The 25,829-nt window shown below is 41.3% G+C and overlaps 1 protein-coding gene across 4 annotated transcripts in view; it reads left to right on the forward strand.

The window, feature by feature from the left end:
- DAPK1 (death associated protein kinase 1) overlaps nt 1–20,004 on the forward strand; it is a 90,084-nt gene extending 70,080 nt beyond the window's left edge. For 3 of the 4 annotated variants that reach the window (XM_054810903.1, XM_054810906.1, XM_054810904.1), the window contains exons 19-26: nt 3,339–3,416; nt 6,250–6,472; nt 8,786–8,974; nt 10,530–10,727; nt 12,954–13,092; nt 15,134–15,254; nt 16,745–16,972; nt 17,601–20,004. In XM_054810903.1, the coding sequence (XP_054666878.1) occupies nt 3,339–3,416; nt 6,250–6,472; nt 8,786–8,974; nt 10,530–10,727; nt 12,954–13,092; nt 15,134–15,254; nt 16,745–16,972; nt 17,601–18,827 (2,403 nt within the window). In that variant the 3' untranslated portion in view covers nt 18,828–20,004. The remainder of the gene's footprint in view (nt 1–3,338; nt 3,417–6,249; nt 6,473–8,785; nt 8,975–10,529; nt 10,728–12,953; nt 13,093–15,133; nt 15,255–16,744; nt 16,973–17,600) is intronic. The other variant, XM_054810907.1, reaches the window with a different exon arrangement.
- Nucleotides 20,005–25,829: the final 5,825 nt, after the last annotated feature.

Consider the following 25,829-nt stretch of genomic DNA (forward strand, 5'->3'; position numbering starts at 1 on the left):
GGAAGTGCATGTGGTGATTTTAATAGCATTTCAGTTTTGCATTCATTTGCTAGGTGGATGTTAAACTGTTGTGAAAAGTCTTATTAACAGCTCTTTCCAAGCCAGTGCAGTAGAATTAATTACGTTTTTTCTTCTCTCAGAATGCCATTTCTGAGGAATTAACTTTTTCAGCACTGTTAAGTAACTGGACTGCAGTATGATTTCCCTGCTTCCTCTGCAGGCTAAACCCCATTTTTAAGACTAGTTTGATTTTGTATTTGATTGCATTTGATTGGTTTTTAAGTAACCAAGCCCTTTTCAGATGCCAGCTTTGCTTATGCATTGCTATTCTAGTGTATAGATACCCTGTACTCTTCAAGAAAGCTTGAAAACCTGTTTGTTGTTTTGCTTATGTGTGTATTTTCTAACTCTTGTGCTCTGCAGTTCATCCTGCAGTGGACATCCAGAGAATTAAACAGCCTCACCTTGTTCACAGTTTTGGACAAAAAAAAAAAAAAAAGGAACTTTGCTCCGTTAATTTCTTTTTCATGGAAGCAAATGCTTTTTACACCTGTTACCTCAATCAAGAAATTGAGCTTCCAGATCTGAGTCTAAATTTTCAACAGACATGTGAACTGAACTGATAGCATCTGTCAATGTAAACATCTCAAAACACTTTATTGGGGGTAAATTTGACCTACAGTTCTTTCTGCTGTACTTGGTGCTTGTTGCCAATGCTCTGAGGTATCCTTCACCTACTCCACAGGCCTTTCTGCCTGCCTTGTTTATTGTGTGGTCTGATGACCATGGACTTCAAAAATGATGCTTGTCAGGCATTGCTCCATAAGGGAAGGTGAGCTAGGAACTTGTAAACAAGAAGGCACGCAGGAACAGGGATGGCATCACCAACAAGGACCCAGTCCCACAGTCCCAAGCAAGGCAAGCGGAGCAGGTCCAGTGATGGCAACCAGCTTCAGCCAGGAGCCTGGGTCGCCAGAAGAATCTGTAACAGTGAGACAGGTCTGAGGTTAAGTCAAGGTCAGGAATTGGTGTTGGTGACCATGGTCAGCCAAGGGTCTAGTGATCACCAGCCAAGTCCCTAGTGAAGAGGCAGGTTCAAGGTCAAACCTGAAAGTCAGGGGCGGGGTCAGTGGGATACATGGCCATACGCAGCTGTAGTATAGCTCAGGTGAGGACCAAGGGGCAAAAGCCTCAGCCTAAGAGCAACACCTGAGCAAAAGGTAGTGTGAAAGCCCCTGGTGGAGTTTCTTTTCAGGTCATCTTCCTTCACAGCAGTCTGAACAAAGATTGGACAGCTGTGTCAGACAGCTGGTCTTGAGCTCAGGAACCTGTTAGGAAGTGAGGAAGGAGCTCTGTGTCATGACAGTGCCATTCCACTGTTACCAGTAGGCTTGCTCTGTGCACACATTCACTTAGACTTCTAGCAATTTGAACCATTCCTGTTGCCATTTTTCTAATTTTGGGACCAGTCACGTCCATCCTATTATAACCATGCTCACTGATCAGGCTCTGGTTGAGCTGTTGCCATCCACACTCCTTGCCAAATACTTATCAGATGGTTATTTCCTTTGTGTTTGTGCCCCAGTAGCTGTGACTGAGCTAAAAAACTGATATATCAGAGTACAGCTGTTTAGCCAAAGCCAGGCCTGAAGCCAGAACAAACAGACCCTCATGGAGCAATGAGACACAGCAAGCAAGGGGAGCCATGCCGATGCTACAGCAGTTGTGGCATACTGATCCAGAGGTGTGGGACCTGCAGTTGTTCAAAGGGACAGTGCCTGTGCAGGGATCTGTCGCTGCACATGTGGTTGGTGCTGGCATTTGCCAGGCCGTCTCCAACCTTACGTTGCAACAGGAACGTACTGTGCTCTGGAAAAGTGCAGGGCCAGTTTGTAGCTGCTTTTAGACTAAGAGGCAAAAGATTTGGGAATCCAGATAAAATTCACACTTTAGGTTGGTGAAGGCCACATCCTGTTACCACAGGAATTCTCAGGCAAGGGATGAAGGTTTTCCCTTTACTTGAAGGTTTTGCATTCCCCTGGATGTGCCCAAGACTGGAAACTCGGGAAGCACTACAAGTGTTGAAGCAGTTTTCCCGTTGACAGGCTACCTGCCCAGCCACCAGACCACTCTTCCTCTTGTGCAGCAGGCACTCGGGATTAACTGGGATTTGGAGTGTAGGGTCAACACAGACAAAGAGTCTTCCCCTTTGATACATTGTCTCTAAGGAAAATTAATTTTAAAAGTACATTCAGATGTTTCTTTACTAAAGTTGCAATTACATGTCAACTATGGAAGGAATTTAAGGGTATGGTATTGGTTCAAATCTAGTCAGTTCATGCCATCAGCTGCAACTTTGTTTGTTGCTAATGTTCTGTCTGAATTATATGAAGTTCTGGAGTACATAATAATTTCTATGGAAACTTTCTGTAGGTGGACACTCAGTGTCGAAGATACTTATTTCATATGTAGGGATAATAATTACAGTAACACCAGGAACTACTTAAGACAATGCAGGTTTCACATGGAAAAACTAGTAAAATCAAAGTTTTCCAGTGCTATTTCTTAATAATCGAAAGCTCTTCTCTGAGAGAGTGAAAGCAAAGTGCTCATAAATTAGTTACCTGTTACCAAAACTTAAAACAACACAATAGCATTAATGTAGTTGTAAGACTTGAAAGTAGGATTTTTCTTTCAGCCTATTTAATATTAAAACTGCTGATCTGTGAAACATGGATAGTTAAATGGCAAGACCAGAATGCTTGAAGGTAGCTTTGCTTTTCCTTTTAAATTTGCCAATGCAATTTAAACCACATGCCTTACAATGTCTTTGCTTTCTGGAAACCTCCAGTGACTGATATGTCACTGTCATTTTTCATCCATTAGTACACAAAATTCACCTGCTATTCATTTGAGTGAATATGCTGGTGTGTCCCCTCTTTGTGAACTGTTTAAACTTTTGGATATGTTCAATACGTAATATCTAGAAATCACTATCATTCTCTAATTGGTGAGAGGAGCAATTCAGATGGGGAGTACTGGCATCACTATCAGGCTCTGAATTCAAAATATCACGTTACAGATGCAAATTTATAAAAGAAATGCCATTGTTCTGCATTCTACAGTATTATTTTTTTGACAATTTAAAAGAACAGAGATTCTGGCGGGGGTAGTTATTACCGGTTGTTGGTTTGGTTTTTTTTTTCCTCTTCTCCCTATTACATTTTCATCTGACAGCAATTCTGTTACTGCCTTGAGCAGCTGAGCTATGTTGCACATTAATTTTTTTATTGTGGGCAAAAGGAAGGAACTGCTGCTAATAATTTGTGTTTTAACAGGATGGGAAAACAGCAGAAGATCTCGCCAGAGCCGAGCAGCATGAACATGTAGCTAGTCTGCTTGCAAGACTTAAAAAGGTTGGGAATGTATGAATTTTAAATGATGTTTTCATGTTTTTAGAGATACCAAGGAAAGTTTGACCATGGGAAATCATACGATAAGATATTCATCAAAGCCATTCTAAAAAGCTGTTGGAAAATTCCCTACTGTAATGGTGTCTTTATGGTTGTGTTTGTGGGGTTTTTTTTCCTCTTCATTTTTAATTTGAAATTATGCTCTCAGTTAAACCTAGTATGTATACATTAACAAAAACAGCTAAGCTCGTGTACACCACTGATCTATTTTATACTGTCTGTTACAATGCCTAGCAAAGTATCTAAGGTGTTTAGGAGAAACTGGAAAATAAACTATTAAGAATTAGCACAGCCCACAAGAGGACTTATTTCCCCACCGTCACCATTTTAGTTAGATTAGTATTATTAAGTATGAGGGGTTTCTGGCCCTTCTGGAAATTCTAATACCATGTGGAATAGTTGCATAAGTTCTCAATGTCTTCTTTTAATTCTGCAATTTCAGTATCTCCAAATCCCCTGACAACTAGAACGCAAAGCTGATCTGGTCTTGTAAGGCAGTAAGTCTGACACACATTGATTATTACGGATAGGCAGCATCACTCATGCTGTGAGGACTCAGGAACCACTTGCCTGGAGATGCCAGGCAACAGCCAGACCAATTAAAACAGTTGGGTTTTAATTATGCTAATGGGTCAGTGGAAAAGTGAAATAAATGACTGTTTCAGAGTAGCAATAGAATATGGTACATACCAGGCATTGCCAAGGTGGAAGTAGAATCATGTTCTTTAGTCTTGCCAGTAAATCTGTACTTGCTAGGATAGTAAAACATATCCATGAAGATGTCAGAAAGTGCCAGACGTCTGTTGCGCTGATAGCGTTTGTAAATGTTTGTCACAACAGGATCAGTTTTGCATACTTGTATCCCTGCATAGAACCCTTGCCTGATTCTGCATGCAGGTGCATAAATATGTGTGTTAGTCGCGATGTAAATATGGAACTAACATGTATTGACCTAGAACAAAAGGGAGGAGATCAGATAAATCTCTTCTGAAAGAGATGTCAGTAGCCGTAACTATCTTCTTGATAGGAGAGTATACTTAATTATTGAAGGCCTGCCTATATATATAGGGAAAATGTATGAAAATTACATGCTTCATCAGAATATACTTTCCAACAGAGAATCTGATCAATCAAAATTAATAAACTACATCAAACCACTGAAAGTAGAATCATAGAATCTTTAAGGTTGGAAAAGACCTCTAAGATCATCAAGTCCGACTGTCAAATATTCTAGTACTATTCAAAATGGTCAACATCATGTAGTAGAGAACGTACCTGACGCTTACTTTCAGTGCCTGTGGAGGGTTTTGTGCCTTATAGCACACACATGAAGAACCTACTGTCCTAGTGGCTCTTGCAGAGGATTCAGTATTAGCCATGAGGGGGTGTAGTATTTGCATTGTGACTAAATTATTTAATAAATGCCTGTTAGCGAGGAAGGAACTAAATTATATGCACTACTATTTCTGTCAAATTTCTCAGCTTAATTGCTGCATGCTTATAATTTTGGGGTGCTGTAGGTGCTCACTTTATGACTCATTCTAGATGTTAAACTCAGTACAAATGCAGAACAACAGAGCCTCTCTCTCTCCGAATGGGGGAATGAAGGGAGGATGAAGCTAGTTCTTTTGCCCTTCCACCTTTCTGCTATCTCTGTTTCCTTGAAACAGGTCTTCCTGTGGCTGGAAACAATGGATAGTTTGCTCTCCTGCACTGCATCACCTTGTTGATTTTTCAGGCTCAGCTTGTGTGGGAAATGGATCATCTGTGTCTGATTGCCTCTTGCTGGACAAAGAGAAAAGACAGATTTGATTTGTTCGTTGCCAGCTCTGTCTGGCAAGAACAAGAAGGAGTATCCTCCAGATACTACAAGACAAGATACAGTGGGGTATCATGGGGGAGCTCAAAGTGGAAAACTCTTCTACAGGACATGTGATTGGGTTTGAGGAAGGCCTGTGCAGAAGGATGAGATTGCAGCTGTGGAAGAGACCGCGAATGCACACGGAGGACAATCTGTGAGAGGAGAATTAAATAGGGAGGCAGATCTATTGAGGCCTGGGAGTAAAGAGGGAGACCAGTCTGGAGGATGTACACATGCAGTAGAGGGGTAGAAAAATGGAAGGTGAATAGTATGCAAGAGGTCTTTTAAGGTAAAGAGAAATAAGTGTATGGGGAAAGGAGAGATAAGAGTGGTTTGGGAAAAGCAGTGTTTACCTTGCAAGGAACTGAAATGGGAATAAATAGAGAGCTGGGCAGGGGGAGAGGGAAGAGGAGAATTCTCCCAAATATGAGAAGTACACAAAAAGTTGGTGTAAAAAAGAGGGGAGATGCACATCAAGTTTTCAGATTGCTTAGGTGGTAGCTGTCACTGCAAAATTCTTCAGTGCTACATGTATAAGATAATGGATATTGGTTAGGCTACTGAGATTCATAGATAAGGAGAATGGGTACTGAAAGCAGCTAGTTTTTCCTTCTTTGCCATCTCCATCAGAGGTCAGAATGATCCCATTCACTGATGTTGAGCCTGAAGTCACGTGTGATTTTCATCAAGACTCAAGCTGGCTCTTGAGAGGAAGCACTCGGCTGTGCCTTGTCTACCTGTCCCTGCCCTTCTGCCAGAAAGCTGGTCGCTGGCGTGATGAAGCAGATGGAGGAACTGGTCCATATGAACACTAGCCTGTCAAGAAAGCATTATGTAAACCTTGTGTTTTGAGTTTGTTGGGAGGCAGAAGTTCCCTGCCACATATTCTGATTTCTTCTTTATGTTAAATTTTAGGATACGCACCGGGGGCTTTTTATCCAGCAGCTGCGGCACACACAGAATCCACAGCCCCGGATCAAACTGAAGCTGTTTGGACACTCTGGTGCTGGGAAAACAACCCTTGTGGAGTCCCTTAAGTGTGGCCTGTTGCGAAGTTTTTTTCGAAGACGTAGGCCCAGGCTCTCCTCCACAAACTCAACCAGATTCCCCCCATCTCCTTTGTCTTCCAAACCTTCAGGTATGGCTTTGAAGCTGTAATGTTTGAAAGAGAAAACATCTTCCTCTTAGTCTGTCTACCTCCTCCTAGGAGGAGCTGTTGGCTGTGCTGCAAAGGACAGGACAGGCTAAGCGTGTAAGAAAGCAAAGCAAAGCAAAGCAGAGAGGGTATTGACTTCTCTGTGTGCAGGCTCATACCCAAAGTCAGAGTGAAGAGGAGCAGTGGGTGTGGAGGGTGTAGGGGTAGTTAAGGTTTCGTTTTACTCACATGCTGCATAAGTGAACTGGGAGAGTGGAGGACAGGACTTGTGAACACCGACGTTTATTTTTCACAAAGAGTTCTAGGCTATGAACGCCAGTGTTGTGACCAGATTCCACTATCGTGGGTTTTGGGATTATATTTTGTCAGCTACCTTCTTTGAGTAGCTTCAATAAACTCTGTGCAAAATTGAAACAGTTGCTGCATTTTTATGTGATCTTCAAGTAATAACAGAGGATTGAGAACTGCTACTGATGCCTTGGAGTGCTTTTCCGTAAGGTACAGGATTGGATTAGCCCAGTTAGAAGTGCCTAATATTGTCTCCAAACAACATGAAAATCGAGGTGTTCTAAACTGAAGTAAATGTGAGCAACTAATAGTGAAACTTTGCCTATGTGAAGTGAGAGGAGTTGCAGAATCTGGAGGAACTAGCTAGGTTTGCACTTCAACATATGCCTGGCTTTAGAAGAACCCACAGATGAGGGGGTAGTAGTCTTACTACCTAAGTTTTAGATGGGGCCAGGGTTGCCTTTTTCTTTAAAAAACTTTGGATAATACTTACAGGTGTAGGTTTCATTCATCATTTTTAAGAAATGTTAGTACAGTGCCAGTCATAGATCTCATCTCTACTTTCTCTCTAGTCACCTGAGGAAGCTGTAAGGTTCTCACAGGGTGGCCTAACAACACAAGATACCTGGCACAGAGATGGTTATTGCATTTACTGTTCACTTAACACAAGGGGCTCACATATGTGACAACAGAGCAAAGGAATTGATTAAATGAATCAATCAGAAGTTCCTGATTTATTTATCTTAATTTACTGTGTCATACAAGGGGAGGTAATTCACTCCAGGAGTATCAGTTCCTGGAGGCAGTGCAGGAAGGTTTTGACTGAAGATGATTTTTTTTAATTTTTTTTTTTAATGTTGGTACTAGAACCAGAGGATAGGTGTTATGTGCTCACACCATCATAAAATCAGACAAGACTGACAGTCACATTGGCAAATCATTATAGAAATTACGGCAAATTTGAAGCATGCGCTTATGAATACTTTACCTAGACATAAAGCCAGAAAGTTGTGCAGGGCTATGCACACTCGAAAGTTGTGCAGTTCTGTGCAAACAAAGCTACTACGGCATTGGTTTAGTGTTTGGATTTTTGTTTTTTGCATGTTCCACTATCTTCTTTTTGGATTAAAATCATTATATAACATTTAAAATAATGTTAGGGGTTGAGTGGCATAATCAGATAAAACATTTAAACCATACACCAAAATTACACAATTTGGTGTATACTTGATCATGTGCTTAGGTTTGTTTGAATTCTGTAAAAATAAGTGTGTGAATTCATCATGTATTTATTTACAAGACCCTAAAGTTTTAGATATTACACTAGAAGTTCAAACATGAAAGTATACTTTTACAGCTGACAGTTTCTCTCTATATTAAAACCCAGATGCTAGAATTCAGCATCCAGTGGAGGAAAGAAATGTTTGCTTTCTCCACTAGATGGTGCAAGTCAATTAAAAAGCCCTTTCATTTCTCTTTTAGGGACTCTGAAGCATGAACTCAACAAATTGCTTGTTAGTAAAATAATTTTGGTTAAGGGCCTGCTTTTCTCCCCCACCTCCTGAGAAACAGTTGCTACACAATGATAATTTTATCCTAACTTGCAGGAAAAAACTATTTGAATACATATCATTTCCATGCCAATAAAAACAGCCCACACTATGAAATTGCAGCCCTTAGTTAAAAAAGCAGTATGTCTTTGCAACATAGAAGAACTTTAACTATTGAAACCTTTAATTTCCAAATCACTGAGGTTTTTTCTATGCTTCCCAGCAGTATATCTGCTAAAGGGCAATAAGTGTTATATGGGATCATTCTAAGATTTTCCTTTTCATCATTCAGATTAAGAATGTGGTTTTCTATGCTCACAGCTTGGTAGTCATCTTCTTTCTTTGAAGAGCAGTTTGGGATTTTTAATCAGCTTTTATGCCTTGCATACTTATTTTGAAGTGATCTGGTTGTGATTTTCACATGGTTTGTAATCTCATTTTCCTTTCCCTGACCCAGTTTCAGTAAGCATTACGAATCTTTATCCTGGATGTGAGAATGTCAGTGTGAGAAGCCGTAGTATGATGTTTGAGCCTGGCCTGACCAAAGGAGTATTAGAAGCTTTCGTTTCCCCTGCTCATCACTCTCACTTCTCTGCTGATGACCAGTCGACCAAGGCCATTGACATTCAAAATGCTTGCTTGCATGGTAAGCAGAGCCCTGGGCTGGCGTGCCTTAATGCTGTGGGACTTGTTTTTAAAGTCTTCAAAGTTTTAATGCCTTGTTACTTGTTTTTAAAAATAAAAATGAAAAAAAAATCTGATTTAGTAGGGTACTGACTGTGGTTGAGCATCCAACATTGTTGGGGTTTGGTTTGTTTAAGCAGAAAGTAAATGTGCATGAAGTTCTCTACCTGTAATACACACAGTAATCATTGTCAGATCCTTATGCATAGAAACGTTGTTGAGAAGAGTAAGTGAGGCAGGAGGAGGGAGGGATTTGGTATAACAGGAGTGGGTTGGCAGACTGGCTACTGGTGTGAAGGCTCCTTCACCTGCACTGTGTGTCATTTGAGGATTTTATCAGATTTAATCTGGTCCCACAGACCCAAGTGTCCTCACCACGTAAGTGGTTCCCAGCTGTATGAAGGACCTATCATTCTTGCCCCCATGACAGAGCTGGAGCATGTTTGGTGAGCCCTGGAGCTCACCAAACATCCTGAGTAGAGCTTCTGACTTCATTTTTTTTGAAAGGAAGCTAACTTCTCTGCAGCTGAAACCAGTTAGCAGTAAGAAGGGTCAGTTGGAGAAGTTGTTGTAAGTACATATATGGCTTTTGGCAAATGGTGCATATAGACCACCAGCCGTACTAATCGTATAGGTGGTAAAGTCTCTCCCAGGAGGATCTCTTCTTAATAATGAAAGTGTTTTGCACGCATTAGCAGCTGCAATTTTGAGGCTGAGTTAGGATTAGTCAGGATTTTATTTTGGAGAGAGAAACCTATTTATGAATGCAGTTATATGCACACTGACACATGCAATGACAAAAGGTTTGTCCTAGATGCTGAAGATTTTGGCATGTAGCTAAAGCTTGTTTTTTGTCCAGGCTAATTTCCTCTTTCAGTGTAATTTGAAACCAAGTCATTGCTAATACTTTTTTCACCTGAAGCTAAAGGAGATGGCAAAAAGAAGCACGGTGCTGTTGGAATCGCTAACATGGTGATTCTTCAGTCCTGACTTAACAACTTGACGTGAATAGTACAACTCTGTAAAGCAAAGTGGTTTCTTTGAGAGTGTCCTTCAGCTGTTTTTAATACCAACGGTGACATGTTAAGAAGAAAAAATTAATAAAAATGTTGAGCTACTTGGGGTGAGCAGGAAAAGAATGGGAGCTATTATTCTTGTTTTTCAAGGGAATTAAAAGATCCGTTGCTGTTGTGCAAGGCAAAGGCCAATTTAATGTATAAGTCTGCATGCGTTTAACAAACAGGTGCTTCCACGTGGCATCCAGCTGAATGAATGTGCTAGAGAAGTGAATGTGAGAGAGGAACAGATTGTGAGGACCCAACTTCTCAGCCTCTGAGACTGAGTGAAACCCATTCCCTTTGTTCATGATTGCATTTGCAGTCTGGCTTTCTCACATGCATGCGGTTTATCTTTGTGAAAGTTTAAATCGGATTAACTCTTTTGTTTGTCTTTCCATGGCAGCAAGGTGCTTCATGCTTACTGACAAAGTGTGATCTCTTCATCTGTTTGTTTTTCAGGAGTTGGTGATTTCAGCGTCTGGGAGTTCTCTGGGAATCCTGTGTATTTCTGCTGTTACGATTATTTTGCTGCAAATGATCCCACTGCAATTCACATAGTGCTTTTTAGTCTCGAGGAGCCTTACGAAATCCAGTTAAACCAAGTGACCTTTTGGCTCAGTTTCCTGAAATCCTTAGTCCCAGTTGAGGAGCCAATAGGTATGCTCTTCTGCCTATTAATGAAATGTTAGGGGACTGTAAGATAAAGATTCTTGTGTTTCTCTGCAACTTTGTACGTCCTCTGGGTTGAGTGCTGTTATATATCTTCATCCCTAAGTATTCAAACAAACTTTACACAAAGTTTGTTAGAGAAAGGAAATTTCATGTGTGGAACAAGCCTGAAGAGTTGTACATACCACTTAGTCCAACTGAAAAGGGTCATGAGATGCAATGCAGCCTCTTGTGGCACTGGAATTTACAGCTGTAAATGGCAGATGGAGTTTAATGTCAGATAAGCTGCGTGGAAAAGTTTCAGAGTGTTGGATGCATTTAAAACCAATTTCAGATGCATTGCTTAAATTCTACTTATATCTAACCCCAATTAACAGTGTTTCCAGCATAAATAAGTCTTGTCAGTGAGAACAGGACAGAACGATATTGTGGAGTGGTGTTACCTCTCAGTATGTGCCACTTTAACATGTTTAACCAGAGCTGTATTTGGGCTTCAAATACATTAACCTTTGGTGCATCAGGATGTACAGAAACCAGTCTTCCTAGTAAATTTCACTTCACATATTCTCAAGCTTTGCACAGGTTTTAAGTGATTTTACTTGTTTTATATTCAGGCTTTCTAACAAACTGAAAGTTACTTGACAGGCAAACAAACAACTTTTTTTTTTCTCTTAAAAGGTCTGTAGGTCTAGCTATATATACCGTATAACTTGTTAGTCTGCAGACTGTGACAGTTTGACAGACGAACGAAGCTCTGACATGTGTCTTGGTTCTATGAACCAAAATGTTATTCCAGCCAGTGGATCTAACTCAATGCTCATGGACATCTATAACGCTGCTAGGGACTCACGGGATGAGCATATCAAATACTTACGTAGTGCAAAGAGTATTTCCCCTCTCATTTTGTTTTCTGCTCAATCCTGTATGCATTATCTCAGCCAGATAATGGTAATGATGAACCAAGGCAGACCTTCAGTTTTCAGTTCAGGCATCTGCATGTATTTCATTTTCCATTGTAGGTCAAATCATAAGGTTAACAATATGACCGTTTGGACCTAACCGACATGAAATTACTTCTGGAAGTAAAAGCTCAGAAATTCACAGAAAAGTATCAAAGCTGAAAATACAGTTAATTCACAATTGCTGAAAGCTTTTCACAGCTCCTCCATCCAGCAAGGAAACTTACTTCTTGGTTTGTCTAAGTTAGAATTTGAGTTAATTGTTTCTTCTTGCTGATCTAATTATCAGCATTATTTAGATACTTTGCTTAAATCAGTGTTTATAATCAGTGTTTATAGGTCAGCTCAATTTGGGTACCCATGCATGTCTAAGTCCTTCAGCTGCCAAGAAAAAACAATTTATAATTACAAAATACTTACTTTGAAGTGCTATGCAGAGATTTGAGAAAATGTGACTTTTTATGAATGAATCAAGATTCTGTAGCTCTTAGTTGATGAAAACTGACCAGTGATGTAAGCATATTTCTCCCATGTGAAGTTTCATCAGACTAAAACAGCAGGATTGGATGTACTGTCTTTTTTTTAAAAATAATCTAATGATGTCTCCTCTCTTCTGAAAGATCAGTTTGAGAAACAATTGAAAACTGTGTGTTCTGTACTGTCACCTCATTCATGCCATTTGTATCTTTCTTTCTCATTCTTTTTCATGGTTTCTGCCAGGCTTTCCTACTTAACTCTCACCTAAGTGAGAGGTCATTGTTTGTGTAAGTACTGCAAAATAGCATTCATACCAATGTATGAATGTCGTAGACATTTTCTGTTCTACTTACAATCCTCTACTCTGCACCTGTAGTATTAAGGACCATCCAAAGATTATGAGAAACCCTTTCAAGAAGCTGTTATTTTAAATTATGTTTCCTGACACTATTATAGTTTGTAGTTAATAGATGTATCATTAGTGTTATTGATTAACATTTTTGTTAAAACAATAAAGTCATGTAACATCAATGTAGCTGATGTTATTCAAAGAGTCTAGCTATTCAAATTGTACTTTATATAGATAATCCTATAGGCAGATAACAGCCAAAGCACCAGTGGTCTAAGCACAGTATGGCTATGCTTAGAGTTGGTAAATGCACTGCAAAAGTGATTGGTATGAAGAATGTAAAATGTATGGCTACTTTCCTGTCTCAGTAAGACAGCCATCTCCATAGGCATGTCTCATAGTGAGGGAGTGCTCTTGTTTCTGTTCTAGCATTTGGTGGAAAGCTGAAAAGTCCCCTGCGTGTTGTTTTGGTCGCCACACATGCTGACATAGTGAATCTTCCTCGGCCAGTTGGGGGAGAGTTTTGGTATGACAAAGACATGTCGTTGTTGAAAGAGATCAGGAACAGGTAAGTGAGGAGTGTATTTATATGTAGTGTTTAAACATGTCAACTGGAAAGAAAAAATACTAAAATGCATAGGAATATGTAAAAGATTTTATATGGCTTACATTTTATGATTCTATGATATTTTGAGTATGTTCAGGAAGCTCATATTGTGCAAAACTGAAAACATTTACCAATATTACAGTGAGCAAGCTGCCTTAAGTGAGCTAAAATGAGCCAAGTGGTGCAAAAATGAGTGGAGGCTCAGGAGATCTTACCCCGTAAATGCTGGGATACATGCAAAGGCCCGTATCAGCCATCTGTCTAACATCTCGGTGCTCAGGTTTTGCACCAGTATCAGAAAAATGAGCAGTTCTCAGCTACAACCTCTGGGTGCAAAAGAGGAAGCCTTACAGGAGAGTGACCCTTTGCTCTGAATTGATTTAGAATGGGTGGGTGTGTTGGGTTTGCGTGGCAAGGTTTTGGTAGTGGGGGGGCTACAGGGGTGGCTTCTGTGAGAAGCTGCTAGAAGCTCCCCCTGTGTCTGATAGAGCCAATGCCAGCCGGCTCTAAGACGGGCCCGCTGCTGGCCAAGGCCAAGCCAATCAGCGCCTCTGTGATAACATATTTAAGAAGAAGAAAAACACTTAGAGAGAGAGAGCTTTTGCAGCCGGAGAGAGGAGTGAGAAGATGTAAGAAACTCTGCAGACACCAAGGTCAGTGCAGAAGGAGGGGGAGGAGGAGCTCCAGGCACCGGAGCAGAGATCCCCCTGCAGCCTGTGGTGAAGACCATGGTGAAGCAGGCTGTCCCCTTGCAGCCCATGGAGGAAGGATGAGGGGGTGTAGAGATTCCACCTGCAGCCCATGGAGGACCCCACGCCGGAGCAGTTTGCTCCTGAGGGTCTGCACCCCGTGAGAGGGACTCCATGCTGGAGCAGGGGAACGATGAGAGGAGTCCTCCCCCTGAGGATGAAGAAGCAGCAGAGACAACATGTGATGAACTGACCGTAACCCCCATTCCCCGTCCCCCTGTGCCGCTGAGGGGGGGAAGGTTGAAGCCGGGAGTGAAGTTGAGCCCGGGAAGATGGGAGGGGTGGGGGGAGGTGTTTTAAGAGTTGATTTTATTTTCTCATTCCTCTACTCTGTTTTGCCTAGTAATAAATTAGATGAATTCCCTCTCTAAGTTTGGTCTGTTTTGCTCGTGACAACAATTAGAGAGTGATCTCTCCCTGTCCTTATCTCGACCTACAAGCATTTCGTTATGCCTTTTCTCCCCTGTTTGGTGAATGAGGGGAGTGAGAGAGCGGCTCTGGTGGGCACCTGGCCTCCAGCCAGGGTCAACCCACCGCAGTGGGAAAAAACCTAAACCAGGCCTGGAGATACTCCATACACAGTTTGTGAAGAGCTGGACATTGTGGAGTCACACGGGTGACAAGGTTGGCCAAGAGGTACCTAGAAGTTAGGGAAACTTCTGGTCTTCTTCAGCAAATGTTTGGAGAGCACACTAATTGTTGATCAAAATAGGAATTTTTTCATGAACATACTATTGTATGTATAAAGTAACCATAATTTATATTCTCAGTGAGCATGTAAGTGGATAACACATGGTACAAGGAACTGTCTGTACCTGTGAACATAAACAGTTGTCTGGAATGTACAAGAAACTAAGGTAGGAATTCCAGCACAATAGTGACAGGGCAGTATCTTAATCAATTGAAATAAACCAACAGTTTGATGTTTCAATCCTTTTAAATGCAAATCAGTCCAGAGCTAGGAAAACAAGTATGTGCAGTTGAAAAGTAAAAAGTAAGTGAGAAAGAGAGCTGGTGTCTATAGCAATGAAAACTAAACTATTTAAAGTGAGAAGAAAGAAAACAACACATATGAAGACCTAAAAAAGAATTACTAGTGAAAGGAACAGCAGGAATTAAAATGTTTGGTTTTGTGATTACAAGTCCTGTGATACAGTTGTAATTTTCTTATGCATTTTCAGCCAGCTGGATTAAGAAAGAAAACTGGATTTGGGACTAAGTAAATAATTGCTCACTAGCCTTTTCTCTTTTAGATTTGGTAATGACCTGCAACTTTCAGACAAGTTATTTGTCTTGGATGCTGGAGCATCTGGGTCTAAAGATATGAAGCTTCTCCGAAATCACTTGCAAGAAATAAGAAACCAGATAATTTCTGTAAGTAATGTCTAATGGTCCGTGTTGGGCCAGCCAAAATGTGAAAATCTTGTAATGATTACTGTAAATTTAGTACTTATATTATGAAACTTAAAAAACCAAGTGCTGTTTCAGTTCTTTGGCAGCATGCATGGCAGACCTGGTGATAAACAAGCTTCTGACGTCAAAGATTCAGTCAGCATTTTCAGAATTGTAGCTGTTTCGTACAGGTCACCAAAATGATTTCTCTTGAAAGGAAATGATTTGAGAATTTCAGTTCAAAGTTACAGTTTTGTATCTTGAATTGACAGTGATTCCAATGTTGACCCTTTTTGTTTGATTGGTTTTAATCTTTTTTTTTCAGTGTAGTATTACAGAGAAACAGAATGTATTTCAGGCAAATAAGTTTTTCATAAAAACAACCCAACCAACCAACCAAAAACCACTGCAGCAGAACACGTTCCTTAACTGTCAGAAAGATAATTCCTAATACAGATGTGTGAACTAAATATGTGTTAACTTTTTACTGTACTTTTTTTTACTGAAAAATACATGCTTGGAGTTGTGTATATATGATTAGGTATATGTATATGAGACTAAAGATAAAATAGCCATGGTTTGATGTCATCACCATGAATCCACAGAGACTTCCATACTGAGGGTGACCAAGTCAAATTGTTATATAGCCTGTGCTAAATGGATTTAAATTTCTTTATAGCAAAGGCTCTCTTATTTGTGTGACAAACCAACAGGACTTGCTGCAGCTACTTCTGATAAGTATTTTTCTAAAAATGAATTAAAAGTGAATGTATTACTGAGTTCATTCAGTAGGTCAAGGAAAATGTTTGGTTTAATGCAAAATTTAGCCTATTTTACGTTCCCAGTGGTCTCTTGATATAATAAGCTTTTCTTCTCTGACAAAATGTTATCAGCTCTGTGGTCACTAGCTTGAAATCTGGAGAGCTTTGTTGCATAAGAAGTGCATGCTGTGGCTTGAGAGTGTAGGATGAAAGCATCAGTGATGTGCAAGACAATCCATAGATAAAAGTACCATCTTTATTTCTTATCTGGTACTCTGCTGTCTCACCTGTTGAAGTAAATTGATCCTGTACAGATACTGATCAGTACAGATTTTAATTAAATGTTGACAGTTTCTGAAATAAAAATTAACTTCTAGACGCATGAAGGTAATTGATACATCTTGAAGTCACCGTTTCAGATGGTCAGTTGGCACATTTGACAAGGCAGGGCTATGAAAACCAAACTTTGTTCCACATGTCAGGATTCCCTTTGTAATCATGGTGATGTTTGGAAAGTTTCCTTATTTCGATGAAAAAGTTGTTTCTGGAGTTCACTTTATTAAGAAAATTAGATCTTATGGCAAGTAAATGCCAGATGGAAGAGTAAGAGTCCATCGCAAGGGGAACTCTTTAGTCATGAATATACAACATGAATGTATTAGACCTTGTAACCTTTAAAAACCCCAATAATAGTACTGTTATTCTCAGCAGAGTAGAATTACAAATGGCTGTTTTCTGTGCTTTTGTAAGACTTGCCCGCCTATGACTCATCTGTGTGAAAAAATAATCTCCACACTGCCTTCATGGAGAAAAATGAATGGACCCAACCAGCTGATGTCCTTGCAGCAGTTTGTATACGATGTACAGGAACAGCTTAATCCCCTGGCAAGTGAAGATGACCTACGGCATATTGCACAGCAGTTGCATAGCATAGGAGAAGTAAGTGGTTTTATCTAAATTGCATATCTTTATTAGCCAGGTACTGCTCTGGTAGAATATTGCTTAATGGGATTTAAGCAAATGTCTATAGTTTGTGGGGGCGGGAGGGGGGGCTGTCCCTCCTTTTTAAGACATCATAAGAAGTAGAGACTGGTTAATAATACTTTTTGTTATCATTATTATCTTGTGGCTCCTATCTAATTCAAAATTATTTCTTTGAGACAGGAAGAATTGCAGTTTATTGCTATAGTTGTAAGGATATAAAATACCCAGAAAGGACAAGTAAGCTATCGTCTTAAATAAATTAGTGCCTAATGTGTTCACTGCATATGACAAATGTACATATGTCCATTAGAAATGGAATTGTAGGATAACACCTTTGCATAAATAGCTTGCAGGGCATGGCTAGGCTTTACAGCTGTTGGGCACTAATGGCTTTGTTACTAGTGGAAATCAAGATCTGCTCTTTGTTCAGAATACTTGCAAGAAATTAAAATGCATTGTTTGTTTTTCTCCTGTCAGCAGTGTTAATTAAATGATTGGGTCAGTAAGTTAGGAAGGAGAGAATGTTGGGGTATCATCTTGTCATTCACAAGACGTAAATAGTAACTTTAATATTTATAAACAGATTAACATTATGCAGAGTGAAACTGTCCAAGATGTTGTGCTTCTGGATCCTCGCTGGCTCTGTTCAAATGTCCTTGGAAAAATCCTGTCAGTGGAGAACCCAAAAGCCCTCCATCACTATAGAGGTCGGTACACTATAGAGGACATCCAGCGGCTGGTGACAGACAGTGACGTGGAAGAACTGATACAGATTTTGGATGCCATGGATATTTGTGCAAGGGACCTTAGCAGTGGAGCAATGGTGGATATTCCTGCTCTCATAAAGACTGACAATCTCCACAGGTCTTGGACAGATGAGGAGGATGAGGTGCTGATTTATGGTGGTGTTAGAATCGTTCCTGTGGAACATCTTACCCCATTTCCTTGTGGAATTTTTCATAAAGTTCAGGTGAATCTCTGCAGGTGGGTTCATCAGCAAAGCACAGAGGGAGATGCTGATATACGTCTGTGGGTAAACGGATCAAAGATTATGAATCGTGGAGCTGAGCTATTAGTGCTGCTGGTCAACCATGGTCAGGGTATAGAGGTTCAAGTTAGAGGACTGGAAACAGAGAAGATCAAGTGCTGTTTACTTCTGGATTCTGTATGCAGCACCATTGATAACTTAATGGCCACAACCTTACCAGGCCTTCTGACTGGGAAATACTATCTGAGCCCTCAGCAGCTGAGGGAACATCATGAACCAGTAATGGTCTACCAGCCTAGAGACTTCTTCCGTGCACAGAGTCAAAAGGAGACATCACTAGCTAACACTATGGGGGGATATAAAGAGAGCTTTAGCAGTATACTATGTTTTGGGTGTCTTGATGTCTATTCCCAGGGAAGCCTAGGAATGGATATTCATGTTTCTGATCTGAATCTACTTACCAGGAGAAAACTAAGTAGACTTTTGGATCCACCTGATCCTATGGGCAAAGATTGGTGCCTTCTGGCCATGAACCTGGGCCTCCCTGATCTTGTTGCAAAGTACAATAATGGAACACAAAATGACCTTCTCTCAAGCCCAGTCCATGCCCTTCTGCAGGAGTGGAGTAATGCTCCTGAGAGCACTGTAGGTATCCTAATGTCTAAGCTGAGGGAATTAGGTCGCAGAGATGCAGCAGACTTTTTACTGAAGGCATCTTCAGTATTTAAAATAAATTTAGATGCTAATGGTCAAGAGGCTTACGCTTCCAGTTGCAACAGTGGCACATCTTATAACTCGATTAGCTCTGTAGTGTCACGGTAAGAGCAGGTGTTTTGCATGGACACCTTTTTAAACTGAAGAAAGGATAAATAATTCAGTACAAGAGTTGCTGTGCATTTCCATTTATGAGGTTTTACATCAAAGGATCTTTATCCTTCTCCAGCACCACCTTTTTGTGCATAAACTTTCTACTTCTAACTGTGAATTGTTGCTCTTTATCTATTAAAAAGGCTGGTGTACTTCTGGTGTTTTAAAATTATTCTGATACATAATGTGCTGCTTAGTACTGCCATTTTAACTGGAAAGTCTTAACTTTTGGATTATGTATTGCAACTCTTTTTTAAAGTATTTTGATTCTCCCCACAAAAGGTAGGGGGAGAGGAATAGCACATATTATCTGAAATGTGTAATTCTTACACCCATTTTTTTTCTTTTCATCATGTCCTGTGCTTAACATTTTTTATATTTGTAGGGAGAGAAATCCACGATTTGTGGTCAATCTGACTGAATATCAAACCACATTGTTTATAGCTGAAAAAGCGAGTGCCTTTTGCAGAAGGGAGGGTGCAGTTGATTTGAATGACCCTGCTGGAGTTACAAGAACATGCTACCTCTGTTTCACTTAAATTGTCTGCATGCTTATCATTGCAAGTGGTGCTTGCCTTTTAATTTTTCCTGCACTTCTAAGACATTGGTGATGACTCACGCAGAGCATTCTTGTGCCAGTACTATGGGTATAGATGTGTGATACCTAATCAACTTCAATTACAGTCAAATCATAATGTGAAAATCTCTTAAACTTGCCAATTATCATGCTTCATTATTTCCATGCACCTCAGGTAAAAGTTCATATCATTATAGAGTTCAAAAAACAGAAGTGTTGGATACTGCAGAATAATATTGTATAGCTGTTAGTTGTAATTTGTGTATAACAAAGGTTTTCTACTATTAGATCCTGCATTACTTACTTCCTGTACTTGAAAACTTTGATGGGGATAAAAACAAAAAGGAAGCAAGGTTTCTTGCAGTGATAACTTTAAAATTGATATGAGGGAATAGGACCCATTCTCTGTTCTAAAAAGCATGTAATTTTAATGGTGCGATGTGTGTTTGTTTATATATATTGTATGTACATATATTAATACTATTTTTTTCCTTAATCTTACAATGTAGTAAAATTTTAAAGGATTTTTCTACAAATAAACTGTTGCTTGTTGCATTCTTGTCGTTCATATTCTGTAGCTGAAAGGGAACAAAGCTTCTCTTTTCCTTACACTTGCAATCCTGGAGAGGCAATGCCTGGCTTCTGAAGTTCTGAGAACCTCCCATTTCACTTCAGGGAGATGTCTCAGTACACTGAAGGAATATTTATGAATTTGTTTACTGCAGAGGTGGTCCCTCTGCAGCAGAGGGATTTGCATTCATTTTGACAAATGGCAAACCAAGGCCGTTTGCTACATAGCTTTTCCTTTGTGTTTTTTTACAATGAAAAACAAAACAGCAGATGGGAGTCTGTCATCAGGAATCCTCCAGACTGTGCTGTGTTGCAAAGGGGGAGAATGCTGCGTTACAGCCTGTGCTGTGGTAACACTCCTTTACATTAAGGATCCCCTCATCACACGAGGGACTGTGCTGCTGCTTATTTAAACTCTCCGCATCACTCACCGACAGCTGCACAGTCTCTGTACGGCACTATATGCAGGCAGCTCTGCACAATACCTCCTCTCTCTGTATGCCGCAAAGGAATTAAATAGACTTTTCTTAAAAAAGGTGATTGCCATTTCCCACTGCCTTTCTTTGCATATTTTGCCCTTGCATTATCACACATGGTATGTGGAGGGGGCTTTCTCATCTCACGCACGAAAACTGCTTTTCTAGCTGGTTTCTTTACACTAGTTCTGCAAGTATCAAACTTGGAGTTACCTTCATTGAGTCTGTGTGCCTGCAGGGGAGTGGGACTTGATATCACAAGTCCTGTGAGAGCAGAAACTGCTGTGAGATGCTTTTGCCGTGCAGGGCTGTCAGCGGTGTTTGTTAGTTTGGGATTTAATTCACCACTGTACTGCTTGTGGTGGAGTGGCAAGATTTTGAGATACCAGGTAGCTCCTCCCCGCCTGCCACCCCAGATGCTTTATGCGTGCTCAGGGTGCTGGGTTGACTTAAAAACGTTGTTGCAGTGGTCTTTTTTAATTATTTTTCTCCTAACAGCACATTCTCTGCTGCCATTTACTTTAAAATGTAGCCCTGGGACTATAAGTTACTTAGCAGATGCTATGATGGATATTTGAATGGCAGTAACAGCCTATTGCATCATTTACAGTTTTCATGGTAATAGGTTCAGGAAAGTGAATCACAGTCATAGGATAGCTTTGGATTGCTTTCTTATAAATCATGTGCCACTGACACTAAAAAAAAAAAAAAAATCCTTGTTGTTCTAAATGACAATTTTGACAAAAAAATGGTTAGCAAAGCGATACAAGTGGGCATCCTTCCAGTTGCTTCATTTTTACTGATTTCCTGTTTTGTTTTTTGAATAGAACTAGGAGCAGAGCTTCATTCCACACTTTTTAGAACTGTGTTTAAAATGCACTGATCCTGCCTGACTCACTCCAGAAATGGAGGAAATGCAAGTCTTCGCAAGATCAAAAAAGTTTAGTCATAAATGTAAATTATGTATCGTTTGTGCAAAGAACATGCTCAGCTCAGCTCCTGACAGCGAGATAAGTGAAGCTGGATACTAACCATTAGGAGGCTCTCTTCCTTGCACTGGCTTGTAGCTTTGGAGCTTCTGAAACACAATTTTGAGGGTAAAGCAGATTAGCCCCAAAGTTCATTTTGTCTTCCAAGTCCGTAATATAGACACTCTCAAGCTTGCAACACAGTTGCTCAAGGCCAAGATGCGTTACAGATGATCTTGCAGTTTAGGAATGTATGTTACTGACATCTAGACTCATTCTGAAGAATTTTTCTGGGAAGAAGATAGGAAGCGAACGTTTTAGTGCAAACCATTTTTCCCAGTAGACTGTTCTCCCTGGCATGCAGCAGCATACATGGGATAGGAAAGTGCTTCATACTGCTGTTTGTACAAGGGACTGGTTGGTGTCCCTGTGGGAGTTTTGCTGCTGACCTGATTAGTGAGTTTGGAAAGCCACGGGAGAACAGTGGCTACATGTAAATGATTTTGAGGGTGGGACGAGAAGGGCATCCAGAGGTGACCTTGGGTGGAGGTGGATATATACGATTCTTCTTGCCTTAAGAGGATGTAAACTGGAGACAGCCACAGGTTTTAGGATCCCTGTGATTCAAATGATTGAGAAAGAGTCATGAAACTACAGGGGTTTAGCAAGTCCCAAGTGTGACAGACTGAGAGAGCCAGGAGGCTCAGAAAGGAGCCAGAACAGTTTCCTAAGTGGCCAGGCCTCGAGAGAGAGCAGCAGTGAAGCTGTTACGGCTGGAGCCAGTTCCAGGTCCTTAAACCTGTGCTGGCTGCATTGCCCTCTCCAAGGAGAAGTTACCCGTTAGCTCATTGCAGCCTTTGTATTCCAAAGATGCTGTGTCGCAGCATCATTGTTTAAAACAAGTGCCTTGATTTGAATCACTTCACCATTTCGGCTTTGCTGATGAAAAGGAGGAGTAATACTCCAAATAAAGCTTGGAAGTGTGCTGTTGGCTGAAGCCTCTCTTTAGGTCGCAGGAGATAGAGCAGTGCACTATCTTCTTTGAAGGTGGCCTGAAAGCACTATGTACAATGTTAAAATTTATTTCTATTTGACTCTTTGTTAGTTGAACTCGGTTCAGCAGGTCACAAAAAGCATTAATCAGGGCCACGGTTTCACTCCTGTATCTTTTCAGTCTTTTTCTGACTTGGAAGGAAAGGTAGTGGATAGAAAGGAGGAAGAAAATTGTTTTTTAGCAATGCCTGAGGTACTTGGTTTCCAAAAGGGTTACAGCCAAGCCACTCAGACTTTGCAGGTGGAAGTGTTTGGGTCTCCGAAAGTCCAGTAAGGTGTAGGCAGAAGAGGACTGATGGTATTCCTCTGTGTGGCTACACTGTTTATCATAACAAGCTTTACAGGAACAGCAGGGCCAGCAGCTAATGCTGCCTCAAAGCCAGATGAGGGTCTCAGTGGACCTGGTTCAGGTTTGCATTAACCAAATTGACATAGCATTTCCGCACCAGCCAGACTACCCTGGGTGAGGTCCAAATCCAAACCATGCATATTTAAAGATCAGTCTCCAGAATGCAACCACGTTGCTGAGTCAGTTTGACGTACCTTAAAAATCACAGCCCTGCCCTGAGACGGGGCAAACCTGGACCGTCTTGCCCAAACTCTGGGTCCTGCTGTCACTAAGCCTGGGGCACCTGCACAGCTAATACATACTCACATCTCCTAGGCGGAGAGGAAGACTAGGAAGAATCCTGTGCAGGATGATAAGGGGTACTGAAGGAGTAAATGCCGAGGCACGCTGCGTCTTACTCCCATGGGTTTGCTGGCAGAAATGTTGATAGCCTGGGCCCACGCTTCCACCTTCTGCTGAAACATCGTAGCAACTGCTGCAATAGTTTGGGCATTTCTAGTGGCTCTGTGTCCAGGTTCTCGCAGTCTCTCACATGTGCCCAGGATCCAAAGAGTGCAGAAGCAAAATGCAGCTTTCCCGTGGACTCGGGCACTGTCACAGCTGAGTGTAACTGACCTCGAGAAGCTTGGGTCCATATGCGTTGGAAGTATAGCCAAGAAGATTCTGCTACATCTCAGCAGTTGAGGCTGGGGTGGAGGGGTTGCCTGGCAAAGGAGGTGGAATTTGCATGAGTGAGTAAGGGCCGGGTGAGACACCAGCATGTGGTGCACAGGGAGGGGAGAATGAAGTTGTGCTTCTCAAAACTGTTCTCAGAGAAACGTGGGAGAGAGGGGAGGACTCTTGCGTTAGGGGGGGGTTAGACTGCTGATGCTGTTAAACGATTGCATGTGTATGACTCTTTGAGTCACTGTCCTTCACTTTTTGTATTGCAAAATCTGCTATTTTAGCCTGACCACAGAGAAGTATACTTTGATCATTTTAGTCTGTTTCCCCCTAGAGATGAATCAGTCTTACTTGCACACCCCCTACACATGACTGCTTACAAGCCAAAAAACATGGTCATCTGCTGGGAAGGTTGGAATAACGTCAGCAAATCCTGCTATCACTGAATTTACCTACAAAGCACTACAACTTTGTAGCACTGGCATACTTTTTTAGTTCTTTCTATTGGTTGCAACTGTAAAAAAAAATATTCTGCAGACTGCTGAGTGCAATCAAGCACTTCTAAGCCAAAGCTTTTATTACTGTGGAAAGCAGAGGGTACAGGTCTTGAATTTTGTGCTGAAGACAACGTGTCAGTGCACATGAAAGCCAGTGCCAAACCCAGGTGAGTTGCAAGACAGAACCAGGCCCGTAGCGTGGATGATTTCATCATTCCTAAGGTACATATTGGCAGAAGAAGCAGGAAAGAGATTATTTTGAAGGTAATTCCACCCATTAAAGGCTTTGATAGCTAGGATTAGATTCTTTGATTTGGTTGTACATAGGAGTTAAACCACCATCCTCATCCTCTAGAATACTTTGAATCAAAATTTTCTGCAGACCCCTGGGGATTGTGCTGACAGCTGGAGAATGTTTTAGCAATTAGCCTGGAAATCGTGGAAGGGGGTGAGTCACCGTAACCAAATTAGCATCAGATAGGACAGGCTAAATTTCCTGGGTTGCCGACAGTCAGAAGGAAATACTGCTTGCAGCTGTTAGACCTGGCAGTCAAGTGCCAGTGAAGATTTCAGAGGAAGCTTGAGGCCTGCAGTACACCTGCAGTATCAGTCTGCTTGCAGAGGTTCAGAAAGGAGCTGCATGAGTGTTTAAACCGAGGGATTAACACAGTTTCCATGTATGCTTCAGGAACTGAATCAAGGCTTAGAGCTTGGAAGTGCTACCAGGAGAAGGAGTTCCAGTCCCTTTTGTCCCAGGTAATACTACCTGGCTGAGAAGTGCTTTGCAAAGCGGTTGTTGCTGCCTTCTCAGGAAAACACTGGAAGGAACCTAATCTACTGGTTTCAGTTTGGGTGTAACAGGATGGGTGTAAAGAATGAACACAAAGCCACCAAGTGACCTCTCCGTTTGCCACTCATTCTCCAAGGACCGGTGTTCATTTGTACTTAATGGAAGAGGGACAGCATCTTTCCAAGAGTGGCAGAAGGTCAAGGAGTGTTACAGGAACAGCCACATCCCCAGCTATGACTTAGCACTATGCAGTTATCCTATTTCTTACTATCATGGCTAGGAAAGTTCTGTAGGAGCTCCCATAGCCACCAAAGAAAGGTGTAAGTGACAGGGAGAAATCCTGGCTTGCTTTATATTCTCCTTCATTAAGGATAGTCAGTTATTTAAATAATCCAGTCTTCCATGCTAGTGCAGTAGTTTCACAATATCCCTACTGGACCTGCCTTTCTGCTTTAAATTACCCACCGCAGGAAAGAGTCCTACGTCACTCATGCAAAATGCCATCTGCAGCACCAGGCGAGTCAGGTGTTGCACAGAGGAAGGGCACAGGTCAAAGCGAATGGACATGGTAGCTGCTGTCACTGGGCAGATCATAGAACACCAGGTTGGAAGGGACCTCAAGGATCATTTGGTCCAACCTTTCTTGGCGAAAGCTCTGTCTAGACAAAAGCACACTCTAGACAAGATGGCCCAGCACCCTGTCCGGCTGAATCTGAAAAGTGTCCAACGTTGGGGAATCCACCACTTCCCTGGGGAGATTATTCCGATGGCTGGTTGTTCTCATTGTGAAAAACTTTCCTCTTGTGTCCAATAGGAAATCTCCCCAGGAGTAACTTGCACCCATTACCCCTCGTCTTTTCCACGTCCTTTTACGGGGAGTCTCCATCTTCTTTGTAGCCACCTTTTAAATACTGGAACCTGGTGATAAGGTCTCCCCGAAGCCTTCTTTTCTCAAGGCTGAACAAACCCAGTTCTCTCAGCCTTTCCTAATATGGCAGGCTTCCCAGTCCTTTG

This window comes from Grus americana, chromosome Z (genome assembly GCF_028858705.1).
Source record: "Grus americana isolate bGruAme1 chromosome Z, bGruAme1.mat, whole genome shotgun sequence".
Taxonomy (NCBI): Eukaryota; Metazoa; Chordata; class Aves; order Gruiformes; family Gruidae; genus Grus; species Grus americana.